Source organism: Schistocerca piceifrons, chromosome 3, assembly GCF_021461385.2.
Source record: "Schistocerca piceifrons isolate TAMUIC-IGC-003096 chromosome 3, iqSchPice1.1, whole genome shotgun sequence".
Classification (NCBI taxonomy): Eukaryota; Metazoa; Arthropoda; class Insecta; order Orthoptera; family Acrididae; genus Schistocerca; species Schistocerca piceifrons.
The window spans coordinates 693898066-693910276 of NC_060140.1; the positions used below are offsets into that span (position 1 = coordinate 693898066).

Sequence of the window (12211 nt, forward strand, 5' to 3'; positions counted from 1 at the left end):
TAGGTACCAGGTGAATCGTTTCCATTACCTAGGCAAACGTGAGCACCGCCACACAAGTGTTGCTCTTGCAGAATATGTTATAACGTATCTTATACAGCCCTTTGTTTCCACAGGTAAAAATATTACATGTGAGAATTTTTTCACATCTAAAAACATTGCAGAAAGTTGAAACGTAATATCAGAAGCATTCTAAGCACATTGAAGAAAACTAAAAGCGAAATCCTCAAACAGCAAAATCTGCTGTAACAGCTTTGCGCACAACTATACTTTATAAGAGAAGAGACCTGACTGTAACAAGCTATAGGGAAAAAAGCACAAAAATGTGCTTCATTTGAGTTCAATGCATGACACTGTTAAACCAATTGAACGACATCCTGAACAGCTACCAGAATCAGTGGTGTACTACAATAACACCAAGTGCTGCGTTGACGTCATCGACCAAATGGCTCGACTTTACAATGTGAACTATGGATTTCACAAATGGTCCGTTCGAAATATAAGAACAACTATAAATGATTTGTAGTGAAAAGACATCAGGACCAGACGAGATACCAGTATGATTCTACAGATATTGTCTGAAAGAACTTCCTCCCCTTCTAGCAGCAGTTTATACCGGGTCGCTAGATCAACGAAGGGTATCTATCGACTGCAAAAAAGTGCAGGTCATCCCCTTTTCAAGAACAGTCATAGGACAGATGCATACAATTATAGGCCCATATCATTCATTATTGTCAGATTTATGGAACATGTTGTATGCTCATGTATTACGACAGTTTTGGAGAACGAAAATCTTCTCTATAAAAAACCAACATGGTCTCCGCAAACAGAGATACTGCGAAACTGAGCTCGTTCTGTTCCTGCGCTGCAGACGTCGGCGCTCAGGCTGATGCCGTGTTCCTCGACTTCAGGAAAACATTTGACACTGTGCCGCACTGCTGTTTAGTCAAAAATACGAACTTGCTGGGTATCGAGCCACATTTGCGACTGGATTCTAGACTTCCTTGCAGACACGTCGTTCATAACAGAACAAAATCGTCAGATGTAAAGGCAATTTCGGGGGAGTACTCCAGGGACTGTGATACGACAGCTACCGTTTACGGCGTACGTAAATGATCTAGTAGAATCCGCTAAAACCCCTTTAACGCTGTTCGCAAATCATGCAGGTGTCTATAAGAAGATAGCAACGCCAGAATGACCTGCGGAGGTTTCATGAAGGTTGACCTCGAACGCAAATAATGTAACATATTGCGCATACATAGAAAAATAAAGCCACCACTGTGCAACTATACTACCGATAAATTTCTGAAAACAGTAATCACCGTAAAATATCTAGGATTATTTGGAGCGACCTTAAGTGGAATGAACACATAAAACAAATAGCAGGAAAAACAGATGTTAGACTGAGATTCAAAAGAAATCTTAAGGAAATGTAATTCATCCACAAAATAAGAGGCTTACAAGGCGCTTGTTCGTCCGATTCTTCAGTATTGTTTATCACTCTGGGACCCAAACCACATAGGAATGATGGAAGAGACAGCGAAGATCCAACGAAGAGCGTCGCTTTTCATCAAGGGATCGCTTAGTCGGCGCGAGAGCTTTAGAGATATGCTCAACAAACTTCAGCAGCAGACGTTACAAGACGGGCTTAGTAGATCTCAGAGAGGTTTACTATTGAGATTAGGAGAGAGCACTTCCCGGGATGATTCGTACAACATATTACTTCCTGCTGTAAACGTCTCGCGGAATGACCATAACGAGAAAATTAAAAAAATGTAGAGCCAATACTGGGGCAAAAACAGACATGATGCCTGATAGGATAACCGCAATCAATGATTCTACAATGTAACGTTTAATCCATCTTCATTGCAAAATGTTTATTCATATGACCGGTTTCGGTTCCTTTATAACCATCTTCAGAGCTGATATTTCGGTTACAGGAGTAACCCGTCCAAATACAGCAACTTTCACATGCTGCCTCACATACATACAGGAATCAGGTATCAAGCGTGTGTGTGACTGTGTGTGTGTGTGTGTGTGTGTGTGTGTGTGTGAGTGAGAAAGAGAAAGAGAGAGAGAGAGAGAGAGAGAGAGAGACGATGTGGTGTACTTCTGTGTGCCCAAACTATTACTTTACTGTGGTGGGAGATCGTGAGTGGGTATGTTCCTGGTTTGTGTGATACTGTTTTTGAGGTGACTAGAGGAGTTGTTTTTTATCTGTTGTATGTTTTAGTGGTTTAAGCAACGTTTCGTTACTAATGCTTGTTTGGACATTTATTATATGTTTCTCTTCTGCGATGTTTACTGATTCTGATTATTCTGATATCTCCTTCTATAGAGCCAGGGTGGTGGTTTTCTTGGCGGAGGCTTTTCTACAAATATTTAATGGCTGTCGCTATATTTCCAGACATTGTTTCAGTTCACTTGCCGTATGTGAGTACTAACTTATCTGTTGAGCTTTAGTGTCGTGTCTTTGCTGTATACTGGGGTGTGTTTTTGTGATGAGTGTTGTGGACACCTTTATATGATCTAAATAACACTTTTATTAATGTCTTATAGCAAACTCAGCTCTCCAAGTTCTGTCAAACTAAGATTTACAAGTTTCAGACCAGATACGATACAAAGAAAAATCACAATTGACAAACTAGACAAAACTTAATATAAACCGCAAATTTTACGAAACAAATAACCGTAACACGCCAATCAACTTTCAGAAACCTGTGGCAGGACAGTCGGCTAAGGACAATTCGAAACTAAGGGACTTCACGAAAGGTTCGAATAATTGAGAGTCAGAAGCGTGGAGATTACATACGATAAGTGTTAATACAATATAAGTTACTGCTGAGCCTTACGGTAGCCCTGTTATTATTTAGAGTAACTGACTATTTTCTGAGACATTATGACTAAAGTACAGATTTCTTATCTAGTAAGATAGTAATAAGGTTTTTCTTCTTTTTGTCCTAAATCTTTCGACTGGTGTGATTACTTTACTGCATTAACCAGTCTGAAAGAGGCTTTTTTTGAGCAGTGAAAGGCAAATAGCTACTGCTGTCGTTGCTGCTGATGTTGATCGTTACATCCAACGTAGACTCTACGCAGGTGACTTCTGAGGAACATTTCACCAACTTGTTTTTTTTTCTCTCCTGTGTACCAAGCAGAAAACTCCACTAATTTTGAAAGACCTGTTTACGCACTTCATTTACTCCTTTTCAAAGCATCATTGTTATGGGAAAGACGCATATGATAAAGCAAATTTCCTCCGTCAGCATTCGCTCATCCCTTACCGTGGCCTTGTTTCTCGTTCTGACAAGCCTGCAGGTTACTCGCAATAAGAAAGCACAGTACGTAACTAACACGGCTCTTCGTTATATTGTTTTGAATCTCAGGAAATATTTGTTCTCGTTAACATTTTTTTGTGATAAAGTGATTTTTTTCTAGGTTCTTTCGCTCCCAGATCCGGATGAAGTCCGCAGTCAGACCAACTGGTACAGCATACTATTCGTCGTCATCGGCGTCGCTCTTGCCATCGCCTCTTTCTTACAGGTATGTTTGGCCTTTACAATCCGAGGTGCTGCCAACTGAAGTGAAAAAAAAGAAGAAGAAGAAGAAAGGCGCATCATGTAGTTTCTGAATTAGCCCTAGGGCATTATACATCGTTAAAGCTGAGATTCGCTGCAAAAAACGTCTACTGTTATTATACAGGATGTCCCAGGAGGATTGGTCATTACCCAGGGATAAGACAGCACGGGTCATGGACTGTAAAAAGCATACCTTTAAAACCATGAGCAGTTCTTCATCTTCTATGCTGTGAAATAAATCTCTTATACCACAAGCTCTTTGATTTCCACTTTTGAGATGTACTAACCAAAACAAGAAAATATTTTCTAATAAACATGGGCCTTACACTGCACACCTTCAGAGCTGTGTGCGACTGCTCATTTCGCTACTGTGAAACACATATCCTCTACTGAACAAGAGCTCGTTGCTCTAAAGATATGCACTTCAGTGCCCATGTTTACTATACTATTTTTTTCTTGTTTTGGTCCATGCTATCTCCTCCCAAAATACGGTAAGCATAAGAGCTGGAAAAGAAGAGATTAGTTTCACAGTATCGAAGATAACGAAGTGCTCATAGCCCGCAAGGTACGCATTTCAGAGTCCATGTTTTTAGACTTTTTTGCTTCGATCCTTCGTTCCTCTCTTACCAGTGAACACCGACCATTCCTCCAGGGGCACCTTGCATACTCTTATTTGCCGATCCGTCAGAATCTTCATTTCCCTGTGGTGTAAGTAACGTTTGTCAAAATACAATGATGGCCATTAAAACTGCAGCACTATGAAGACAGCATGCAACAAAGGTCGAAGTGACGTGCTTGGATATGCAGACGGTTAGCATTCCAGCGCAAGTGCAAAAAGTAGAGAGAGACAACGCCGCATCCATTGAGTATACAAGGAAAGACAATGCAGCAGGTTCCTCATCCAGAAATTGCCTGTTTGTTTGTGAGAATATCGTGTTATGCTCTCTGTAATATGGAGAAACGTCTACCAGCACATGGTGGAATTCGATAGTGGCAGAATCGTGGCCTATGCAACTTATCGTTTGGCGATATTGTAGCTCTTGTTGGCAGGAAATATTCGTGCCTGGGACATATTGAACGACACGCAAGGTTTCAACGATCCCACGCGACTAGCGCCCGAGAGGATACAAACATTGTTCGCTTGGCTTGTACAGCCACGTTACGTACTTTCAAACAAGACAAGTATCCACAAGGACAGTACACCGACGTCTGTAGCGCCACGGACTGTTGCTACGGTGACCCTATTGTGGCTTCCCTTGACGCGTCAGCAGAGAGAGGCGCGACAACAGTGTGACCCGTAACGACAATGATGGACACAGAAGTGGCAGCAAGTCCTGTTTTCAGATGAGTCCTGGTTCTGCCATATGTGAAGGCTTCGAAGTGAACGGACTTGGCTGTTTTGCATTCGTCATCGTCATACGCGCCCAGCTCCTGGCATTATGGTATGAGGTGTAAAAGGGTCCGCAACAGGATCACCTTTGTTTCTGCCCATTAACTTAAACTACAGCCACTACATTTCTGACGTGTTATGACTAGTGGCTTTTCTCCATCTTCAAGGTCTCCGTGACTTTATATTTCAAAAAGGTAGTGCAATACTGCATGTTGCGTGTGCTGTCCTCACCTACAGAAAGTGTCAGACTGTTGCTCCAAACATCTCGCCTATTGCAAAGACCAAGTCAAGGGTTGCGAGAGACTGGCGCGTCACCACATGCCAGCGACTATGACTGATGCTTTATCTTCGAAAGGATAGAAGCTGAAGTAATGAATTAAGATTTGTACCACGACCTGGGTTTGTACCCAGGTCTTCTACTTACTAGACAGATGTGCTTACCACTACACCACTATAGCATTGTCAATAGAAACCTGTGTTAGGGACGGCATTGGACTAGGGCAGTCCGTGCTGCTGTTGTAATCATAATGCTGTGGTTGTGTAGTGGTTAGCACATCTGCCTAAACAGCAAGAGACCTGGGTTAAATTCCAAAGCATGGTAAGAATTTTAATTCATTAATTCAGCTTCTACCCTTGTCGGAAATTTTATAATGTATTCTTTCTACCACAATGTGTTTGCACAAAGAGTAAATTTTGTTTTTTGCTATTCAATATCTCGCTCAGTTTTAATGGCAAGCAGTGTAGATCTATGCTGAAGTTAAGAGGGTGTATGGTGAGTTGACAATGACACCACACAGATTACTGAGGTATCAGTTCTGAGGCACATTCTATCTGCGTAGTAAATAAAATTATAACAATTGAGAGTGTTGCCTACGATATGCCAATACCAGTGACAGCTCCTCGTCTTTAAAGATATCAATGGAGCCTTTAAAACTAATATCCCCATCGAAACAACAAGACACTATCTAAAACTCACAAGAAGCTGCGAAGACATTTGAAATTTGACACAGAAGATTCGTGCTGGATCTGGTGATCATAAACGGTACGCCACTACTTCTGCATTTCAGTGTGAATGTGTGCCTGATTGGTTTCAGATATACATGTACGGTGTCGCCGGGGAGAGACTGACATCACGCTTGCGGAAAATGGCGTTTGCGGCGATGCTGCGGCAGGAGGTGGCCTGGTTCGACGACAAGAACAATAGCACTGGAGCGCTCTGTGCCCGGCTGTCCGGCGACGCCGCCAGCGTCCAGGGGGTGAGTGAACTCTTTGCAGTTATCAAGTTACGTATCATAGGCACAGGACAGCAACCGGCAATGATAAGCGCTAAGATGAAGTATTAGAATAATTAATAGTACAGAATAATACAAGTAATGTTGTTAACAGTTTAACAAAGTCGATAGCCAAATGGCGTGGCACCAGATGTCTATGTACAACCCACTCAGTTCCCGTGAATCACGGCCCGTTGGTCTGTGGACCAAGAGTTGGCAACCGAAAGCGTCCCAGATGTGTTCCATCGGGCTTAGATGAGGCGAATTCGGTGGCCATGTCATAGTGGACATAGTGACTTCACTATCGTGCTCCTCAAACAACTGTAGCACCATTCTGCCCCCCCTCCCCCCTCTAATATATATATCTCCGTGGGCGCTCGTTTGCGCGCGCGCGCGTGTATGTGTGTGTGTGTGTGTGTGTGTGTGTGTGTGTGTGTAGCATTTCATTTCATTATCAATAGACAGAGTAGAAACAGAAAAAGAATTAACAGAAATATGACTGAAATTGGTCATTTCAGTAAAGGCGTGTGTATGTAGTAGTTCACTCGAAACATATCGTCAGAAAACGAAGAACTAAAAGAAGAAAGAGGAATTGAAGCTGTGACTGGCTGGGCTGCAGTACATAATTTTATGTCCACAATGTTTAACAACTTGAAAACTTTGTTTCGTTTCGCAGTGGGAACATGTGTCTATTAGTCCGTCCTATGATGGGTCTCGTGCTTAAACAGCTGAAACTTCCGGAGGACTTGTATATATTCTCTTCCACCTGTAAACAACCATTATCCGAGAGAAGTGCTGAAATACTGATCCCTTTTCATTCTATAACTTTCACGAAACTAACGTAAATTGGCATACCTCCACGTCAACGCTTCTCTTCGCTGTAGTACGCGGTGTTCCATCGACGTTCTGTGGTTCGAATTTGTTTGTCTTCTCGCTTGAAGATTGAACGTGGTGGTTATAATCGAACTATCGTAACCTGAGTCTGTGTAGACGAAAAACTATTTTCCGTTTAAGTGCCAAACTTTATAATAATTACGTTCAGACATCGCGCTGCAGGACTGGGGTTGTTAGTAGTGTTAGTGTCACGGCTTGTCGTTAAGTGCCGGTATTGGTACGGTGACGTATTGCTGAAACACAGGCATCAGTTGAGAATTACAATTGCTGGCACTCAACATGGGTGTGGACAGGCTGAGAAGGCTTTACTAGTAAAACTATTTTATCAAAACAACAGCAGTTGTCCTGCTTTTCTTCGCGAGTATCGACGCGTTAAAGGAATACGGAGAGGACGTCTTTCCGCGTCTTGGTAATTCGAAGTTCGAACAAACTAGAGATTTGGGAACTGCTCCTGGGAGAAGCCAATTGAGCCACAAACTGCTGAAGAAGTGAGTGTTCCCATGGCAGAGAATGCTGGACGCAGTGTGCAATCTTCAAGCAGTGCACGAGCTGTTTCACGTCATCTGAACAATAAACGATTCATCGTTCCAAAAGTGCTGGAATAATTGTGAAATGGTATCTCTGGTGCGGGTTCAGGCCGTCATGGACGCAGATACTCATCGTATTGAGCAACATTTGTAATCTATGACGTAAACATGGTACGTTATTAACGAAGTTTACCTCTCAGGTGGGAATTAAAATGTGTTTCTTTCGATGGTTTTGTTCGTTATTTACCGTCCACATGTTCTTACAAGTATGTTTGTACAAAATATCATTTTCCTACGCTCACTCGTTTTTCGTGGGGGTCGTCTCAAGCAACGAAAGTGTAATTATAACCGCTCCGTAATTTAAATTTCTAACTGTACTGCTCTACTACATCCATGTAAGTTATCTTATACTTCGAAATACGTCACGATTTTGAACGAAATAAAATTACGTTTAGACACTGGTAGGTTGCGACAACATCACGTAACACCGGGTACCATGGTACGTTTTCACATGGTAAAAGCATACCAGATTTAAAAGCTCCAGTTTGCAGAGGAGCTTACTGCGAAAGATGAGAAATGAAATTTTTGTGGTTCTTTTTTTTTTATTCCTTGGAGGAAGGCGGGCATTGGGGAGAGAAGCATACTCAATTTCTTTCAGCTTCTATTGGCCGTCAAAGGAAGGTCAAATGTAGACTAGACGCCAACAATTTGCAGGTATAGGTCAAACATCCCCCCCCCCCCCCCCACATGAACCATGGACCTTGCCGTTGGTGGGGAGGCTTGCATGCCTCAGCGATACAGATAGCCGTACCGTAGGTGCAACCACAACGGAGTCCGCCCCCGGTAGCTGAGTGGTCAGCGCGCCAGACTGTCAATCCAAAGGGCCCGGGTTCGATTCCCGGTGGGTCGGAGATTTTCTCCGCTCAGGGACTGGGTGTTGTGTTGTCCTAATCATCATCATTTCATCCCCATCGACGCGCAAGTCGCCGAAGTGGTGTCAAATCGAAAGACTTGCACCAGGCGAACGGTCTACCCGACGGGAGGCCCTCGTCACACGACATTTCATTTCAACCACAACGGAGGGGTATCTGTTGAGAGGCCAGACAAACGTGTGGTTCCTGAAGAGGGGCAGCAGCCTTTTCAGTAGCTGCAAGGGCAACAGTCTGGATGATTGACTGATCTGGCCTTGTAACTCTAACCAAAACGGCCTTGCTGTGCTGGTACTGCGAACGGCTGGAAGCAAGGGGAAACTACGGCCGTAATTTTTCCCGAGGGCATGCAGCTTTACTGTATGGTTAAATGATGATGGCGTCCTCTTGGGTAAAATATTCTGGAGGTAAAATAGTCCCCCATTAGGATCTCCGGGCGGGGACTACTCAAGAGGATGTCGTTATCAGGAGAAAGAAAACTGGCATTCTACGGATCGGAGCGTGGAATGCCCGATTCCTTAATCGGGCAGGTAGGTTAGAAAATTTAAAAAGGGAAATGGATAGGTTGAAGTTAGATATAGTGGGAATTAGTGAAGTTCGGTGGCATGAGGAACAAGACTTCTGGTCAGGTGACTACACGGTTATAAACTCAAAATCAAATAGGGGTAACGCAGGAGTAGGTTTAATAATGAATAGGAAAATAGGAATGCTACTACAAACAGCATAGTGAACGCATTATCGTGGCCAAGATAGATACGAAGCCCACGCCTACTACAGTAGTACAAGTTTATATGCCAACTAGCTCTGCAGATGACGAAGAAATTGAGAAATGTATGATGAAATAAAAGAAATTATTCAGGTAGTGAAGGGTGACGGAAATTTAATAGTCATGGGTGACCGGAATTCGGTAGTAGGAACAGGGAGAGAAAGAAACGTAGTAGGTGAAAATGGATTGGGGCTAAGAAATGGAAGAGGAAGCCGCCTGGTAGAATTTTGCAGAGAGCACAACTTAATCATAGCTAACACTTGGTTCAAGAATCATAGAAGAAGGCTGTATACACGGAAGAAACCTGGAGATACCGATAGGTTTAAGATAGATTATGTAATGGTAAGACAGAGATTTAGGACCAGGTCTCAAATTGTAAGACATTTCCAGGGGCAGATATGGACTCTGACCACAATCTATTGGTTATGACCTTTAGATTAAAACTGAAGAAACTGTAAAAAGGTGGGAATTTAAGTAGATGGGACCTGGATAAACTGACTAAACCAGAGATTGCACAGAGTTTCAGGGAGAGCATAAGGGAACAATTGACAGGAATGGTGGAAAGAAATACAGTAGAAGAAGAATGGGTAGATCTGAGGGATGAAGTAGTGAAGACAGCAGAGGATCAAGTAGGTAAAAAGATGAGGGCTAGTAGAAATCCTTGGGTAACAGAAGATATATTGAATTTAATTGATGAAAGGAGAAAATATAAAAATGCAGTAAATGAAGCAGGCAAAAAGGAATACAAACGTCTCAAAAATGAGATCAACAGGAAGTGCAAAATGGCTAAGCAAGGATGGCTAGAGGACAAATGTAAGGATGTAGAGGCTTATCTCACTAGGGGTAGGATAGATACTGCCTACAGGAAAATTAAAGACACCTTTGGAGATAAGAGAACCACTTGCATGAACATCAAGAGCTCAGATGGAAACCCAGTTCTAAGTAAAGAAGGGAAAGCAGAAAGGTGGAAGGAGTATATAGAGGGTCTATACAAGGGCGATGTACTCGAGGACAATATTATGGAAATGGAAGAGGATGTAGATGAAGATGAAATGGGAGATATGATTCTGCGTGAAGAGTTTGACAGAGCACTGAAAGACCTGAGTCGAAACAAGGCCCCGGGAGTAGACAACATTCCCTTAGAACTACTGACAGCCTTGGGAGAGCCAGTCCTGACTAAACTCTACCATCTGTTGAGAAACATGTATGAAACAGGCGAAATACCCTCAGACGTCAAGAAGAATATAATAATTCCAATCCCAAAGAAAGCAGGTGTTGACAAATGTGAAAATTACCGAACTATCAGTTTAATAAGTCACAGCTGCAAAATACTAACGCGAATTCCTTACAGACGAATGGAAAAACTAGTAGAAGCCGACCTCAGGGAAGATCAGATCGGATTCGTAGAAATGTTGGAACACGTGAGGCAATACTGATCCTACGACTTATCTTAGAAGCTAGATTAAGGAAGGGCAAACTTACGTTTCTAGCATTTGTAGACTTAGATAAAGCTTGTGACAATGTTGACTGGAATACTCTCTTTCAAATTCTGAAGGTGGCAGGGGTAAAATACAGGGAGCGAAAGGCCATTTACAATTTGTACAGAAACCAGATGGCAGTTATAAGAGTCGAGGGACATGAAAGGGAAGCAGTGGTTGGGAAGGGAGTGAGACAGGGTTGTAGTCTCTCCTCGATGTTATTCAATCTGTATATTGAGCAAGCAGTGAAGGAAACAAAAGAAAAATTCTGAGTAGGTATTAAAACCCATGGAGAGGAAATAAAGACTTTGAGGTTCGCCGATGACATTGTAATTCTGTCAGAGACAGCAAAGGACTTGGAAGAGCAGTTGAATGGGATGGACAGTGTCTTGAAAGGAGGGTATAAGATGAACATCAACAAAAGCAAAACGAGGAGAATGGAATGTAGTCGAATTAAGTCGGGTAATGCTGAGGGAATTAGATTACGAAATGAGACGCTTAAAGTAGTAAAGGAGTTTTGCTATTTGGGGAGCAAAATAACTGATGATGGTCGAAGTAGAGAGGATATAAAATGTAGACTGGCAATGGCAAGGAAAGCGTTTCTGAAGAAGAGAAATTTGTTAACATCGAGTATAGATTTAAGTGTCAGGAAGTCATTTCTGAAAGTATTTGTATGGAGTGTAGCCATGTATGGAAGTGAAACATGGACGATAAATAGTTTGGACAAGAAGAGAATAGAAGCTTTTGAAATGTGGTGCTACAGAAGAATGCTGAAGATAGATGGGTAGATCACATAACTAATGAGAAAGTATTGAATAGGATTGGGGAGAAGAGAAGTTTGTGGCACAACTGGACTAGAAGAAGGCATCGTTTGGTAGGACATGTTCTGAGGCATCAAGAGATCACTAATTTAGTATTGGATGGTAGCGTGGGGGGTAAAAATCGTAGAGGGAGACCAAGAGATGAATATACTAAGCAGATTCAGAAGGATGTAGGTTGCGGTAGGTACTGGGAGATGAAGAAGCTTGCACAGGATAGAGTAGCATGGAGAGCTGCATCAAACCAGTCTCATGACTGAAGACCACAACAACAACACAACAGGTCAAACATTGTTGCAAAGTCAAATGAAACTGTGTGGTTGCAGAAACCTTTTCAAGTCTCAAACATCTGTGATCTGTATATGCAGACTGAAGTGACGAAGGAAAATTTGTACAAAGGCTGCAATTCAAACCGGGGCTGCCGGCTCTCGAAGCAGATTCACTAACCACTACGCCATTCCGGTACAATGCTTTGGAGGACTGCACAGATTACCCTAGGGTGCTTCGCTTCTCCCACCATCTTCCATTTCACTCTTCAGCCTGTACAGTTAGAGAGCCTCTAC

General features: G+C 42.5%; 1 protein-coding gene across 2 annotated transcripts in view; it reads left to right on the forward strand.

The window, feature by feature from the left end:
* LOC124789684 (ATP-dependent translocase ABCB1-like) overlaps positions 1-12211 on the forward strand; it is a 238757-nt gene that overhangs the window by 191077 nt on the left and 35469 nt on the right. For both annotated transcript variants that reach the window (XM_047257121.1, XM_047257119.1), the window contains 2 exons: positions 3436-3540; positions 6060-6221. In XM_047257121.1, coding sequence (XP_047113077.1) covers positions 3436-3540; positions 6060-6221 — 267 coding nt within the window. The remainder of the gene's footprint in view (positions 1-3435; positions 3541-6059; positions 6222-12211) is intronic.